Raw genomic sequence first — 16,752 nt, 5'->3', positions numbered from 1 at the left:
TAGCTTCGGGGTTAAAGTACCCAAAAAATGAACAAATCTCATCAACGACTTTGAATCGTTATCATCCTCGATTCCATAGGATATTCGAAACTAGTTAATATCCACACGCTAGTTTAGCCTGACTCGAGACAGAATTCGAACGTTCCATCGTGAAGTTTAGTCTATACTTCATGGGTCTCACCATCGGTGTGTGCGTGCGTCTAGGCGTCTGTATAATCGAAGGCGGATATTGCACGACCTCATAGACCGGTTTAATACATATGAATACAGACGAGTTATCGTCATGGAAGTCTCTATACGTATGCGTATGTATATCGTGCACACAGAGTAACTACAGTAACTACCTAGGCCAGCATTTACACGGGCTGAGTATACATAAGGCTCAACCCCAGAGAAAACGGGTTAGCGAGCCTTTCCAGAGCTTTCAGGAGGCGAGCTGAGTTAAGCTGAAGGTTAACAAAGGCCTTGAAAATGTTGAGAGGAGGGGGTGGCTGGATTTCGAAGGAGTTTGTACCCGGCTAGAGAAGCAGGGGGATGGTCGGGGTGGAAAGGAGGAGGGGGGAGGGGGAGGCCTCTGTCCTTTTAAATTGGGCTGTCTCCTTCCGGGGGTGAAGTCATTCCTCTGAACAAATTCCCCAGCTCCTACTTTACTGTCTCCTGCGCGTCCTTCGTGTTTTGTGTCTTGCGATTCGACTACGTTCTACTTCCTGCTTTCTGCTAGCTGTACTTCACTTAGGAACAAACCGTGAGTTGGAAATGATTTGGGGAATATCATGAATTTATGAACACCGGTTATTAAAGACTAAGTACGTAAGATCGGAGAATTTTTGTCAGCTGCATGTTCGAATTATAACGCGGTGAAAAGCTAGCCTATAAACACATCGAAGAAAGGATCGAACAATGGAGAGGAAAGGAAAGGGACGAAGGACAATTCTTGGTGCGATATACGGTTAGGTTAAAGCTATGGAAATTTGAACACCGTAATAATCTTATGGAAATTGGGTATCAGTGATATCGTATGAATTTTTTATAACTTGTAGATCTTGGTGTCCTGAAAATAAGGCTCCATTGCCACGATCCTTTGCTGTAAATAGTCTGGGTGCTCGACAAATGTTGAATCCTATATTTTGTATTTCTTTGTGCAAGAAAAATTAGGAGGAAAATAATTGTTTAGTTTTTGTTCTTTGATGGAAAAATTGATGGAATACTAGATGAACATTTTAAGATTCGGTGGTTTCTACCACCCAAATTATTTATAACCAACGGTCGTGTCCATGGAGACTTTTTTCCGAATGCTAAGATTTTCAAAATGTGAAGAAAAAAATTCACACGATCTTACTGAAGCCCAATTACCATGAGATTATTTCGGGATTCTTTGGGGAAACTTCTCTTTTACATGCTATTGGAATTGGTTATGGATGTACAGTCATGAGGTTTAAAGAGTGTTGAAATTGTCTTGACATCGATATTAAAACAGTCTTATACACCTAACCTAGTTATCATCAACCATGAAAGATCAAGACTTGACTTCACGTTCCATAAATCCTCGAATTGTTCTCTCTCTCGGTTCGTTTCTCTCTCATTTTCCTCAAGTCAAAATTTTCATTCCCTAGTAAGTATAGCAATACAAAGTAGATTCTGGATACAAATCCCTACATTACCGGCACACCGATGAGGGTAAAAACTATGGTAACGTAGAGCGTAGTTTGGAGGATTATCTTCGACTCTCAATAGTCATCCCGCCCCTCGAACGTTCTAAAAAAAGGTTTGTGTCTTGGATTTTTTTCCAGCTCTACCGGTAATGTAGAAATTTGTATCCAGAACACCTCTTGCATATTGCTACTTCTGTATTCTCGCTCCACCAACGAACTCACCGTGCCTACTTTCCTCGAGAAACAGGCTCGTCCTGTACGATCTTCGCCTGTCCGAGGAGTACTTGACCCTGGGTTCGATCCTTGAAGCCGGCACGTAAGTCGGCGTCGTGAAATCGTCCGGACCTTCGCTTGGCGGAGGGGAATTCCTGCGCCTGCATATTGCCAGGCCTATCATGATGCCAATGCCAACCAAAACCAGCGCCACTCCACCTGTGGAAAAAATCAAAATCAAGTCGATGCTTTTTGCAATTTTTGGAACTCGATTCGAGGATGAAGGATAGGAGAAAGAAATCAATGTCAGCAGTTTATGGGGTGAAAAAAATTTTGCGAAAGACTGAACTACGTCTTTTTCCGATAAACTAGAGTTCACGAAAATTCATCAATCAATTACATGGACTGGCTTTGACGGTTGGCAACCTTTCTTTGTCAGGCTTGTGTAACAGCTGCGAAAGGAAAATAAATTTTCAAGTCAACAGCTCTTTTCGATGGAACTCACATGGATGTTAAGGAAAATGGAAAGACACTTTGCGAAAAGTGCTCATCGAGAGCCCCAATCATTTGCTCTGAGGTATTTTTTCAACGGGTTTTAAAACCCCGAAGTCGATCAAGGTGCTCGATCACCGATCGTGGCTTATGAATTATGCAACAGAGACGCGGGGGTTTTGCATTTTAGAGTATTAAGGATCCGCCTTTTTCTTGTTGTAATCAGGACGCATAATCGTCCGTATTTAGGCCTACAGGACGATTTCATTTGGCAGAAAATCGTACCCACTACTGTGTAAAACGAAAGGCTGGTATATGGACTCGGAAATGAACTGTGATTTGCTAATTGAATTTACTCTGTGTTTGAACGCGATAAAATTTTCCATCAAAATCGAATCGTTTGAATTCGGAGTTAGATCGCGATTCGAAGTGTTGTAATGGCGCACGTTAAATGGAATATATTTTCACCGATGAAAATGACAAACGAATGGTGCTTGACGAGATTTGCTGCAGTTTGAATCGAACGGTTCTGACAACTTCTGAGCACGGTTTAGAACTGTCGAACGTATGGAAAACGGTTTTTGATTCATTGAGCTCGATGGGATCGAATTCAGAATGTCTGCTCTCCACGGCAAACCCGTCATGTGATAACTGAGAAATCACCATCACTTTATTGAGCAATTTGTATAACTATCCACTACATCAATGATTAAATCAGTCCAATAAAATATACGTTGACATGCAAATTAATGCTAATCGAATAACACTGCTATAGTGCTCGAAGCGATAATCAATACACCCGCAGCCCAATGATTCGTTATTTTTTTGTAATCAATATTCGACTATTGTACAAAACTCTATAGTCACGTTGTCTCAAATTATGCTCATCATTCGATTACCGTCGGTTGTTAAGCTATCGCTAAATTTGATCAAAGTTAAAATCAACTGATCAATTTGCCACGAGCAGATTATCCCCAATTAATCCTTTGAGTCTCGTATTATTTTACGTTATCAAATTTTATAACAAGATAGTACTCTCAGGTTTTTGAGCTCACTGATTATGAATTTTAAATATGTTGGAAAGTTGTCTGAGCATACAAAAAATTGATCTTGATGTCAAGTCAATCGTAGAAAAAGTACGATCACTTAAGGTGCTTATAAAGAACCGTTGTACATCTCGAAAATGCGGGGATGAAAAACTCCTAGACCACTCAAAGCAATCAGAGTGTAACTTGGGCAATTAATGCCTTACTTTGGCAAAAAGTGGAGCGTCTTTTTACTTTTTCAAAATTTGAAAAAAAAATTTACAGATTGGTTACCATCCACAGAAATTGGCCAAATTTTCGCAGTTGCACTGAATGGATTAAACTATCCGGTATGACGCCACTCGGTGGTGATGAAATACACATTTTGAGCCCAGTCCCATGAGATTTGATGGTGAAATGACAAAATGGCAGATGATCTGGTTTTCGATTACGAAGTACACCGAAATCTCATTTTGGCGACATTTGTTACCGCCATTACGCGCATGCCGGTAATGTATGCGTGTAATGTCGGTAAGAAATTACCGACAAATGTCACCAAAATGAGATTTCGGTATTCTTCGTAATCGAAAACCAGACCAGCTGCCATTTCGTGACTTCACTATCAAATCTCATGGGACTGGGCTCAAAATGTGTGTTTCATCACTACCGAGTGGCATCATACGAGATAGTTCGATCCATTCAGTGCAACTGTGAAAATTTGGCCAATTTCTGTGGGTGGTAACCAATCTGTAAAATTTTTTTCCAAATTTTAAAAAAGTAAAAAGTCGCTCCACTTTTTGCCAAAGTAAGGAATTAACTGCCCAAGTTTCACTCTAATCGCTTAAGCGGTATAGGAGTTTTGCATCTCCGCGTTTTCGAGGTGTAAAACGCGTCTTTATAAGCACCTTAATCCGTTCTCACTAGTCTCTTAAAAACGACGAGATTTTGATAACAAAAATCGAAACTCACCAATCAAAGCGACCACTAAAACAATGCTGTAGGCCGCAGCTTTGGGGCTGATGACTTCGGCCAGATCCTCGCTGTTGTAAATTTTCGATTTCTCTGTCCTGTCCGGAGGCGGTCCGGCGATCCTGACATTTTCCAGGAGGACAGGATCGCTCCTGCCCTTCTCGTTTACCGCGAAAACTGACATCGTGTATTCGAAGCCGGCTTCGAGGCAGTTGAGCTGAAAAACGGGCCGCTGATTCGTGGCCTCGCATATCGGAGGGGCTTCACCGACTACCCCCTGGTCGTTCTGGGGGGTGTGGAGACCCGTCGACGATCCTGAGGCGCCTCTTACCTCCAGGAGGAAGTGCTGACGCAGACCGCCGTCCGAACCCGGAAGGCACTTCACTTCCAAAGCGTTAGAATCGTTCCGCAACGAGCAATCAAGTGGCGGCTCTGGTTTTTCTGGAAAAAGAAAAGACGAGTTCGTTCTCGAGGTGAAGTAGTTTCATGTAGAGGCTGAAGTTACTAGCGATATTGCGATAAAATTCCTCTTTCGGAAATGCTGTTATTTCGTAATTTTAGGAATCTTTGAAATTTAATGAATTATAATGAGGAAAAAGTTATTCATATTTTCAAAATTTAACTATAGTGACTCCCCCCCCTCCCCTCCCTCCCCCCAATGTTTACTTACGCTGACGTTACTAATTTTATCGATTGCTTGAAATTTGTTTCTAAAACGAGTAGAGAGGTTGTGTCGTTTTTGTCTGCTTAGGCTGATTGTGAGGCTCTACATGATAAGTAATTGGACATCGCATGTCGTAGTGGTTAGTCGAACAGCAAAGTTTCATAGATTTTGATGTGAATGACGTGAAATGTACGAGTTCAATTTTGGCCAAAAAGGAAAGTTAAGGGGACACTTACAGGAACTTTTTCAGGTAATTTTTTTTTCTCATACAGAAAAAGTAAAAAAAAAAAGTATTTAAATCTTAGGTTTTCCAATTACGGAAGGTTTTTCAATTATTATTTGTAGCATAGGATAAAGATTTTTCTGGCATAATATATTTACGAATTCCCAAAAATTGTTTCGGGATTTTTTCAATATCTTAATTTTGAAAAAAAAAAAAAAAAAAAAAAAAATATACTGTATTCTCGAATCATGATTACGAAAATTCTTCGATTTTCAACGTATACATTCAGGGTATTTCACTCCCAGGTAAAAATTTGGGAAAAATTCTGTGACGATGAGTGAAAACCATGTAAAAAAATTTCAGACGAATCGGATGAAAAACTGTAGGAGAAACTTTTCGCGTTTGTTTGAAAAATCTAAAGTTAAGAAAAATGTGTTTAAAGTTTAAATTCGCAAAGAGTTTTATTTTCGAAAAAAAAGAAAAAAAAAAAAAATTGAAACAGTTTTTTTAAAAGTAAATGCCCCCTTAACACGTCAACTCAAATTCAAAACATACGTCATTTCAGGGCACTTGGAATTCATGATATACACTGAAGCCAGTGTCAGCTCTCCATCATAAGATCACCGAGTAGAGAAAAGTCTTGTCCATGACGATCTGAACGAAAGAATTGGATGAACGTGAATAAAAGGTGAAGTAGGGAAAGATAAATTGGAGTAAAAATGTGAAATTTCTACAAACACGAGGTTCGCGTTATCGAGTCGCATGGATTTCCATCCCTGTCGCGTAGGGGTAGGAGAATTTCCAGTTCTCTGGTTCCTTCTTGGATCGAGGCCGCGCAGTACGTTATTGCCGTGACCCTAGACAGGGGCATTCCGTGAGTTTTCATCGCGACGAAGAATATTCGGCGATATACAGCGGAAAGCGATGGGAGACGAAGGCCCATGAATAGTAACGACAGATTCGCTGGGGGTGGTTCGGGATTTTTAACTAAAACTTCTTCTTCGTCTCTTCGGGGCCGATTTACTCTCGCGGAAAGATTTTATGGCCTATATACATACATCGGACTCTGCAGCAGCCTTCGTACAGAGTACAGTTTTATAATGTTCTTTAGTATTGTCTCTCACTCAGGCAACCCGGATATCCCTTTCCATTCCCATTCCCATTTCCATTCCCATTCCACTTTGGATATAGTGAAGTGCCTTGGTCTCGTAATGTGAATAGGAAACCCTAGTTCGCTGAACATTCCTCCGCAGAGCATATTTATACAGAGGGTTGATTCCCCTTCTTTGTTTTACACACTCTTCCTTCGAGAGAACCACTCGAAACGATTTTCGACTTTCAAATCTCTACCTATACCCATGTAGAGTAGGTTGGTACATATGCATATTAGGTAACATGTTTGGGGTGAAATTCGTCATATTTCGACTTATCGATTCGTGGAAAATATTTGTAAGAAATCGATGGCAGCCGGTGAAAATAAAGTTACGTTACTAAGGAGAGAAAATATTTTTTTTATATTTGACGTTTGGCTTCTTTCACGGAAATGTCATTCCTCTTCTTCTGGTTTGGACGTTTTTCAAATGAAACTTACAGTCAAGATTCCATGGGTTCACCATGTGCAGCGTAAGGATTAAACTCATATTCTGGTTTCCCTTCCAGGATCGTTGGTACAAACATTTGACGATCTTGAAGAGAAATTTTGAGGAGTTTGCCTCGAGACGCTCTTGAAGCAGTCCGCAAATCCGTGACAAACGAAGCGTTGGTTGAGAGCATGAAAGAAATTCGTTGTGAAAAAACATGAAGCTCCTTCATTAAACGTGCTGCCGTTGTAGAACGATCATCGTTACTCTACAGGCTCGATTCCGCACGAACTCACCCATCGTCGCTATATATATATATATACATATATATATATATATATATATATATATAAAGTTTCGAAGTCGAGGTTGGGATTGGGTGAATTTTCCGAGGGCGTCGTCTCTCGCTGTTTCGCTCTTTAATAATGAATCCACTGATTCTCAAGAATCTTCGAGGAGTCGATTTGAGGTTCGCGAGATACAGAGAAGAGAAGAGAAGAGATGGAAGAAGGCGCGGAAGAGATTGGATAGAATCTTCTGCCAATTTCGCGCCTCCATCGACTCGGGGAAAAGCATCGGGGAAAAGGTGAAGGAGAACAATCGTTGCCTAGTGAAATAGAAATGTTTCTCGAACTCAATCCCCTTTCCATCTCTGTATATCTTTACTCAAACGTAACTACTTTGACTCACAATCAGTCCAGACGTCACGTCGTAAGATCATTGCTAGGTACATTTGGATGAGTGAGTTCAAAATGAACACTCTGATCTGCAGAAGTTTTTTTTTTTTTTAATTACGATTGGACTGTAGATATTATGACGTTTTGTCAGAAGTTCGATGTAAAGCGTTATAGTTGGTGAATTCAATTTATGTCGTCACAGCATTTTCGACGGTGATACATGAAGCAGAGTTTCTTGGGCTCGTGTTGACGGTTCACCGATAACGTAACCATGCCGTTTTCCTCACAGAGTATGTACACGCGCTGTTTGCGCTCTTGGAATTCAATTCTGCTCTGACGTGATCAGGGTATTTCAGAGCTAAGCTTCAAAGAAGACGCAGTCGACACGTCAAATTGATATCAAAGGACTTGCGCGTGGTCTAAATAAAGAAAATTAACGCTTTTGTTCTACCATGTCATGACGTTCTGTAATATGCACTGTCTTAGATCATGATCAAATGATGAGTTTCGAGTTGGAAAATCGTTACTCCGCAGCCTTTGGATTGTCTTTATATATTTCGAAAAGCCAACTCTTTCAAAATCGTTTGAAAATTGTACGATTTACTCCATGATGTTTCGTTACTTTAAAGCCTTAGGCCACTCTAGAGGCCGAAAAAATAGGCTTTTTGGGGATCTTTTTTCAGAAATACTACAAAATAAATCGAGATAACAGAAACTGGATTTTATTGTTCATATCAGTGACTGCTTACAATAATTTTTTTAAAGCGATTTATTCCAAAATAGCAGCTGTGCAGCGTTTTTGCGACGACGTCTCCTTTTTTTCGGGGTCCACGGCCGGACTAACAGCTCCTGTAATTTTTTCAATCATAATGAGCCAATGAATTTTTTTTATTATATATAATTACTGCTACAGAAGTACGTAGGATTTTTTTTTATATTACGTAGTTCATTTGTTATTAACAATTATCAGACAATTTTTCGGGCAAGTTCTTCACTTTCCACTTTAGAAGTGCGCCATTTGGCCAAAAATCAATATATCGCAAAAATCCTACGCACTTCTATAGCAGTTATTATATATAATAAAAAAAGTTCATTGGCTCATTATGATTAAAAAAATTACAGGAGCTGTTAGTCCGGCCGTGGACCCCGAAAAAAAGGAGACGTCGTCGCAAAAACGCTGCACAGCCACCATTTCGAAATAAATCGCTCCAAACAAATTATTGTAAGCAGTCACTGATATGAATAATAAAATCACGTTTCCGTTATCTAGATTTATTTTGCAATATTTCTGAAAAAAATCCCCAAAAAGCCTATTTTTTTCGGCCTCTAGAGTGGCCTAAGGCCTTAACCTTATCAACTTTAAGATACTATAAAATGACCGTCCCAGGGACTGTCTTCGATCGATAAAACTGCTTGATACATCCAATTCATACTCCAAGCTAATGACCCTCCAATGGTCCATAAACGATACCTAAACTAGCTTTCTTTGGTCCTGTTCGGGCCTCAACCACTGATGAAGTCTGTGACAAATCGATCCTGGCAATATATTTGTAGTCATTTTACATCTGACTTGGGGTCATATGTGGAACGTGATTGTGGTTATGTACCTACTCAACTAGACGGTACAAACCCATGTAATGATGTAAACATTTTCCTGCATTTGATAGTCTGGTTGCAGTTGATCACACTTGCTTAAACCATTCACTAAATGGTTTTGAAAAACAATTTTTGAATTCGATTCGCCACCATGTCGAGCCTATTGTTTCTCACCGTCTCATTGGCAAGACTTCTCTCCTTATTCCCTACCAAAGAAATGTTTTTCTTTTCTAAGATATCGCTCAGTGTCGAGACTGCGATGTCTATACGATGCTGGCAGACAGGACGGCCAGGGTGAAACATAATGCTACCTATCCAAGGGGTGAAGGTCGCTACGAACGAGTGTCTACACTCAAAACTTTCGTCTGAGGTAGACAGAGACGAAATGACACAGTCGCTGCCACCTCGAGGACCAAATGATCTGTGATCCATCGCTCGCGATTCTCTGGTCTTCCAGCTCTCACGGATGAAACTAGGTATCGATCCCTCTTCTTCTCGTCAAACAAATCTCTCTCCCCCCCACCCTGTCACCAAACTTTCATCAATAGTTCACCGAGTTATATTCGAATACGAGAAATCACCGGTCGAGCTTCAAACTTCTTTTCTTTATTTTCTCAGAAGAAGGAATGCTGGAGGAGTTGGAACGGGCCCGCATCGTCCATTGATCTTTATGGTGTTGCTTGGGACTTGAACTCCACGATATTATTTCTAGGTACTCTAGACATTTCCAGACCAGTTGGTACTCGCCGATGTCTTCGAATCCACTTCAATGATACTCCAATTTTAAGCCAGATCATATTCCTTCATTACAGATACCTCAATCTCATCGGAGAATCGTTCTTCTTTAATCAATATTAGCACGCAGCTATAGAACAACCACTCATCGCGTGTTTCACAAAAAAACTAAATGTGTCTCGATTCAAGAACACTAGAGAACAGAATCAACAAGACAGGATTTCAAAGACGACTGTCTGACGGTTCAATCTTACAATCTTACTTGCTTACCTGACCTTTAGCTGGAAACATACAATCCTTACCATCACGATGTAAGAAAATAAGGTGAACCGATGCGCACACGATTTAGTTCCCATTTTTTTCAGTTTATATTCTGAAAAATCGGTTGCTATAAATCTCTAAAAAATACTCACCAAATGTGAGCGATTAATTTTGATAGGAAGGTTGGTTCTCCGCTTTATAGTTTTCTATTTATTCCTCAGTATTAGAAACGAGAATTTATATCTCTCTATTAAATGTTCGTTAAAAAATATCTCTTTTCATATTCTTGTAGGAAATTGAACGCTCTACAAAAAAGGTCTCGAATAATTTTTCCGTAAACCTCACCGTTTAAAAGATATCAAAGGTTTAAGTTTTATTATTTTAAGACAAATTTCTGTTTTGCTTATGAATTTTATAACGCGTTAAAAAAAAATTTTTTTTATGAAATGCGCAGTTCATATTTTTGTAGGAAATTAACTGTTCTACAAAAATGGTCTCTTATGATTTGTCGATTAAATTAAGCGTTTCAAAGATATTCATCGTCAAACTCCAATGGTTGCAAATTTTAACAATTTTTGATTGATAATTCAGAAAATTTTAATTCAGTCTATGAGTTTCAGGGAAATTTATACAAATTTGAGTTTATATGGACAGAGAAATGTTTTAAACTGTTTTTCCAGTTTTTCTTTTAGTCCTAAACATGTTTAGTTACATCTATAAAAAAAAATTGGAGCATTATTTCTGACTGAGAGTCAATGCTTCATTAAATCGTAAAAAAATAACGGTCTTGTTATTAATATATGATGAAAAGTATCAATGTTAAAGACAAAAAAATGTTCAATTGGTTATTAAAAATTTTTTTTAACGAGTTATAAAATTCATAAGCAAAACAGAAATTTGTCTTAAAATAATAAAACTTGAACCTTTGATATCTTTTAAACGGTGAGGTTGACGAAAAAATTATAAGAAACCTTTTTTGTAGAGCATTCAATTTCCTACAAGTATATGAAAAGAGATATTTTTTAACGAACATTTAATACAGATGTATAAATTTTCGTTTCTAATACTGAGGAACAAATGGAAAACTATAAAGCGGGGAAAACCTTCCTATCAAAATCAAGAGCTCATATTTGGTGAGTATTTTTTAGAGGTGTCTAGCAACAGATTTCTCAGAGTATAAAGTGAAAAAAAAAAAATTGTCGGTTTTTTTACCCACCCTACAGTGTTTACTTAATTTGTGTGACGTCATCTTGGATATGTATAGACTGAGTGAGAATCGATCTTCACTTCTGATGCACCTTATTTCCTTGCATCGTGCTCATTTGTAAATCACTCACTTGCTGGTATGACGTGGAATAAACAAGGTCTTCGCTGACGTCCAACGCTGTTGCTCGCCCAGCAAGCCAGGGTGCCAAAATCAGTCTCGGCTTTCACCATGTATTCGAAAGTACTCGTCAATCCTTTGTTCTGAGCCTTGGTTCCTGGCAGAGGAAGAACGTCGCCAAGTGTACCGTTGAACGTCCAAGAGAAACGCACAGTGTCTCCGGGTACCGCTTCAACCTCGCACCTCAACGAAAGAGACTCTTGACGAAGAGCACCGACCTCACGAACCTCGTAACCTTCCCTACATCGCGGGGCATCTTTTAACAAAAATATACAACGTGATATCAATATCGATACTATTCGAAGGAAATTTTTTTTCGGAATAGGACAAAAATGAACTCGGATTTGGACCAGTGAAGGAAAATTTATACTGAAGGTATGAAAATTGTAGGTTCGTTTTTACAGGGTATAATAGCTATTTGTCTGGCATGCCCGTAAACCGCCTGTTTTTTTTTTTTTTTGCAAGGATAAAGATTTCAGGACGAGCTGAAAGCGAACCGGAAGCGAGTACTGAAATTATCCGAGGCAAAAAACGGTTTACGGGCATGCCACATACAATATTTTTTACGGTATGGGCATTGAAAAGCAAAACGAAGAGTGAGGTTATGTCGCGATCTGTTCGACGAAGATACTTTATTCGCCAGTTTGGGATGCGCACTTCGAACTGCGCATAAAAACTACGGAATAAAGACTTTATTCCCCAACTTTGTTCGCTGACGTATAAAGCGTCACTTTACGGAACGAAAACTGTCACAAAAAGTGAACTTTTCAATGCCCATGCCGTAAAAAAGAATTATTAGTAATGCTGATGGCTGACGGGTTTAAGTATCGATCGAAGCATGGAGGCCAGTGATTGATATAATTGCAGTAGGTGCTGGACAAAAAGGAATAACAAGCGGTGGGAAGTCGCGAGTAAGGCGATGCTTCAAAGTCAATGGTGGGCGAAGAGCCGATGCATTGTGGGTGCAACTCACATTTCATATGTATGAGAACAGGGTGACTTCGCCCCTCGCCAACCGCGTTCGATGCCACGCAGACGTATTCACCGGAGTGTGCTAGCGTCAGAGATCTCAGGGTGAGTGTCTCCGAGGCGACTAAGGTGCCTCCGGTTACGTTGTGCTCGATCAAAGCGTCCTGGAACAATACAAGCACGGATGTTCAGCGTTAAACCGTTCATGCATATGTCTTTCCTTACCTGAGATTTACCAGAAATTTCGGATGCATGGGCTTTTGGAGTCGTTGATTACGAATCTGAACTCGAAATTCGATAATTTAATATGGCGGATCCAATATGGCGGATGTGAATTCGAAAAGTTATTTGATTTTGATAAAACTTTATGTCGCATGATTTTTTTGGGCGACAGATTATGAACAGGAACTCGGAATTCGAAAATTTAATATGGCGGGTCCAATATGGCTGACACAAATTCGAAAAGTTTTTTGATTATGATAAAACTTCATCATTCCGTGATTTTTTTGGGTCACTGATTACGAATGCGAACTCAAAATTCAAAAATTCGAAACGTTGGATCCGATACGGTAGAAAAAAAAAAAAAAAAAAAAAAAAACAGGAAGAAAAATGTTGAAAAAATTCTGTAAAACTTCTCGTTGCATGTATCAAGTTTGTGTAAAAATTGGCATTTGGATTTTCATGGTAGATCAGCAAAAACTGGAGGAAATTTTTTTTTTTTTTCTGTAAAAAAATACGAATTTCGACCATTCCCTTTACACGCCCTATTTTTCAGTAAATGAATAAATAAATATTGAATTTTTTTTTTCTTTTCTAGACTTAGAAATATTTCGGGGACTATGTGAAACCAGAAAATCCGCCATTCGTTGCCAAAAAAGTAGTTTAATAAGTAGAAAGCTGCAAAAAAAAAAAAATAAAGTTTCAGGAATCAAAGGGCCGATGCCCTTCTTTAAGGGGGGGGGGGGGGGGGGGGGGGGGGGGGTCGGTAAAATTTCGGTGATATCGAAATCTTTTACCAAAACTTCCTTAGGCATAAATTTTTATCGTAGGATTCATTGATTTTTTTTTTAAGGACACATACTTTCATTTCAAAAATCAAAAACTCCATATTATCAAAATTTCATTGTAGCCCCCCCCCCCCCCCCCCCCCCTTGAGCTTGATTCCTAGCTATTTTCGTATTCGTTACATGCTCCCGCAAAGCGGAATTCGTATCGCAGGAAGAGATCCAAAGATAAAAAAAAAACCGCCCCCCTCCCCCCCACCATCCCTCTTCTTTCAAACTTCCTTTTAATCAAGTCATTATATACAATCGACTCGACGTTTTCCACGCGTTAAATTAGCTCCGCAATCGATTCCACACGCCAATCATTGCACCTGGGGCAGTAATTTACTGCAAAGAAAATTATGGAGAATTATAAGAACGTGATTTCAGGCCGGCGAGTCTGAAACGCCCTCCGTGGTACTCGACTAATAAAGTCGTTTCAGAGACCAGACGGGTTAACTGTCAACCAACACGCCATCGTTCCGAGAGCTTTTACAGGTACCTGCCACCTTTCCTTTATTAATCTTATCGGCTTACGTATCGGCTTCCAAATGGGCTTGAAATAGAATTTTTCACCACCCCTGAAAGTGTTGTTCGTTCGTTTTTTCCTGAAATCTTAATGCGAAAAATTACTCGCTCGATTGTTCGTCGCAATTTCATTATATTCCGCGCTAACGCGAGACGCAGATTTAGATTCTATTTTTCCAAGCGAACTTTAAGATTTTTTTCTACCCGCTACATTCGCTTGAAGTTAATTCAAATCACCGAGAAAGAAATTTTCTTTTTTCACTCAAACGCACTTCGAAATATCGATTAAACATCTCAAATTGAATATCTCAGCCAAATATGAGGTCTTGAAATTGATATTTAACGGTTCCGATTTTATTTTTTCCATTTTTCATTTAAATAACACGTAAAAACGTAAAAAAAAAAAAAAAAAAAAAAATCGGAATTGTTTTTATCTTTTTTTCAAATCGTAAACGGCTTGACTTATGAACTATTATCTGAAGACAGATTTTTATAGGAAATTTTAAGATCTATGAAGAAAGTATTGAGGTAGAATTTTCCCAATTCTAACCGGTCAAGAAATATTTGCCTATAAATGTTGAGTTATCTTTTAATATCTCTTAATCTTAATCGGTTGGAGTTGAGATAATTTTATCTCAATACCTTTTTTTTTTTTTATCGAGCAAGAAATTTCGTACAAAAATCTGTATTTAGATAGTTTATAAGTGATGACGTTTACGAGGAAAATTTTATCTTGAAATTCCGATTTTTTTTTAAGTGTTACTTGATTCGAAAATAGAAAAAATAAAACAGTCAGCTCTGAATAAAACTAAATAAAAAAATTTACGAAACAAATTCTACGACGTGAATTTTTTATTCCAATGGATCCTAATCCAGAAGACTTTCTTATTAAATATCGATTTTAAACTAGATGGTTTGTCGATATTCAAATCCAAGCTGCAGATCAGATTCTTTGGAAATTCGTGCGCGTATATCTATGTTAGGAAGAGAATTTTATTGGAATCACCTGTTCCGAATCGTATAATAAGTCAAGCGTGGAACTCGTCGAAGTGGAATCCATACTAAGGATCAAAGGTAACGGGAATTTATTTGTAAAAAAGGAAAATGTGTACGCGGAATCGCCTATATATTTCACGCCTGATTACTTCGTTTGGAAATAATATGGTTACTTTCAAAGTCGAAATCCTGTTATCAACGTTCTTAAGAGCAGCAGATCATCCAGCAGCGTTTGAGTATTCGGTGAAATCGAAGGATTCTTTTTAAAAGCAGAAATCTTTTTCGCTTATTTGTAACACGTGCCACTTTAGTCTGAAAACAAGGATGACTTCAAGCAAGTACGGCAAAGCATTTCAAAAGATCCAGCGAGAAACTGAAGATATTATGATCGACGATAAGTTTCCTGATAAGTTGTTATACCAGTTTTAAAGTTTAGATAAACGTTATGAAAATTGGTTTTATTATATCGAGACTTGATATCTCATCAGATGATTGAGCTAAACGATGATCCTTAAAGTTCCCGACAGAGCTTCGGAGGAGCTTTTATACGGTGCTTTTAATTCTCTGTAAGAGTTCCTTTTTAATTTTCCGTTAACTTTTTGTTAGAGGCCGAAAAAAATAGGCTTTTTGGGGATTTTTTTTTCAGAAATATTACGAAATAAATCTAGATAACAGAAACGTGATTTTATTGTTCATATCAGTGACTGCTTACAATAATTTTTTTGAAACGATTTATTTCAAAATGGCGGCTGTGCAGCGTTTTTACGACGACGTCTCCTTTTTTCGGGGTCCACGGCCGGACTAACAGCTCCTGTAATTTTTTTAATCATAATGAGCCAATGAATTTTTTTGATTATATATAATAACTGCTATAGAAGTACGTAGGATTTTTGCGATATATTGATTTTTGGCCAAATGGCGCACTTCTAAAGTGGAAAGTGAAGAACTTGCCTAAAAAATTGTCAGATAATTGTTAATAACAAATGAACTACGCAATATAAAAAAAAAATCCTACGTACTTCTATAGCAGTTATTATATATAATCAAAAAAATTCATTGGCTCATTATGATTAAAAAAATTACAGGAGCTGTTAGTCCAGCTGTGGACCCCGAAAAAAAGAAGACGTCGTCGCAAAAACGCTGCACAGCCGCCATTTTGAAATAAATCGCTTCAAAAAAATTATTGTAAGCAGTCACTGATATGAACAATAAAATCCAGTTTCTGTTGTCTCGAATTATTTTGTAGTATTTCTGAAAAAAAAAATCCCCAAAAAGCCTATTTTTTTGGCCTCTAAAGTGGCCTAAGGCCTTAGCGTTTTCGGAAGTATAATTCGACGAGACAAGACACGAGCCTCCAGATTGACCCTCAAGGATTCACGAACCGCATCTTAACTTCGTGGTGAAAAAAAATGGCGTCGAAACATCCCGGCAAACGGAGTTGAAAGTGTTGCCAGTTGCCTGGCACCATCATCGGTGTAAATGAAGGGCGTCCACCCCTCGACAATAACGGAACAACGCCATTCCGCATCCCCAACAATTTACTTCCCACCCTTTCTCCTCGCGTCCGTTGGTATAAATATAAAATATTGCAATAAAAAGCGTCGCGTTAGCAGAACTGATAACAAATTAACGAACGAAGAAAAAACTGTGCCTGTGCGTATACGATGAGGGGATGAAATAAATACTTGAAAATCAAAATCCTGCTCTGATTGGCTGCCGGGTTATTCACGCCGGGGGATGATAAC

At 38.7% G+C, this 16,752-nt stretch overlaps 1 protein-coding gene and 1 long non-coding RNA gene across 2 annotated transcripts in view; one reads left to right on the top strand and one right to left on the bottom strand.

Annotated features, from left to right (window-relative positions):
- The window catches only part of LOC124414079 (hemicentin-1), a 115,824-nt gene that overhangs the window by 6,698 nt on the left and 92,374 nt on the right, over positions 1-16,752 (bottom strand). The window contains exons 8-11 of the mRNA XM_046894982.1: positions 12,445-12,604; positions 11,425-11,727; positions 4,352-4,792; positions 1,875-2,084 (exon numbers count right to left, since the gene is read on the bottom strand). Of these exons, the coding sequence (XP_046750938.1) occupies positions 1,875-2,084; positions 4,352-4,792; positions 11,425-11,727; positions 12,445-12,604 (1,114 nt within the window). The remainder of the gene's footprint in view (positions 1-1,874; positions 2,085-4,351; positions 4,793-11,424; positions 11,728-12,444; positions 12,605-16,752) is intronic.
- LOC124414080 overlaps positions 1-16,752 on the top strand; it is a 99,589-nt gene that overhangs the window by 10,546 nt on the left and 72,291 nt on the right. The gene's annotated exons all lie outside the window — the stretch shown is intronic.

The sequence above is a fragment of the Diprion similis genome, chromosome 13 (assembly GCF_021155765.1).
Source record: "Diprion similis isolate iyDipSimi1 chromosome 13, iyDipSimi1.1, whole genome shotgun sequence".
Taxonomy (NCBI): domain Eukaryota; kingdom Metazoa; phylum Arthropoda; class Insecta; order Hymenoptera; family Diprionidae; genus Diprion; species Diprion similis.
Note: the sequence above shows the minus strand (reverse complement) of the source record. Positions and strands in the feature narration are given on the sequence as shown.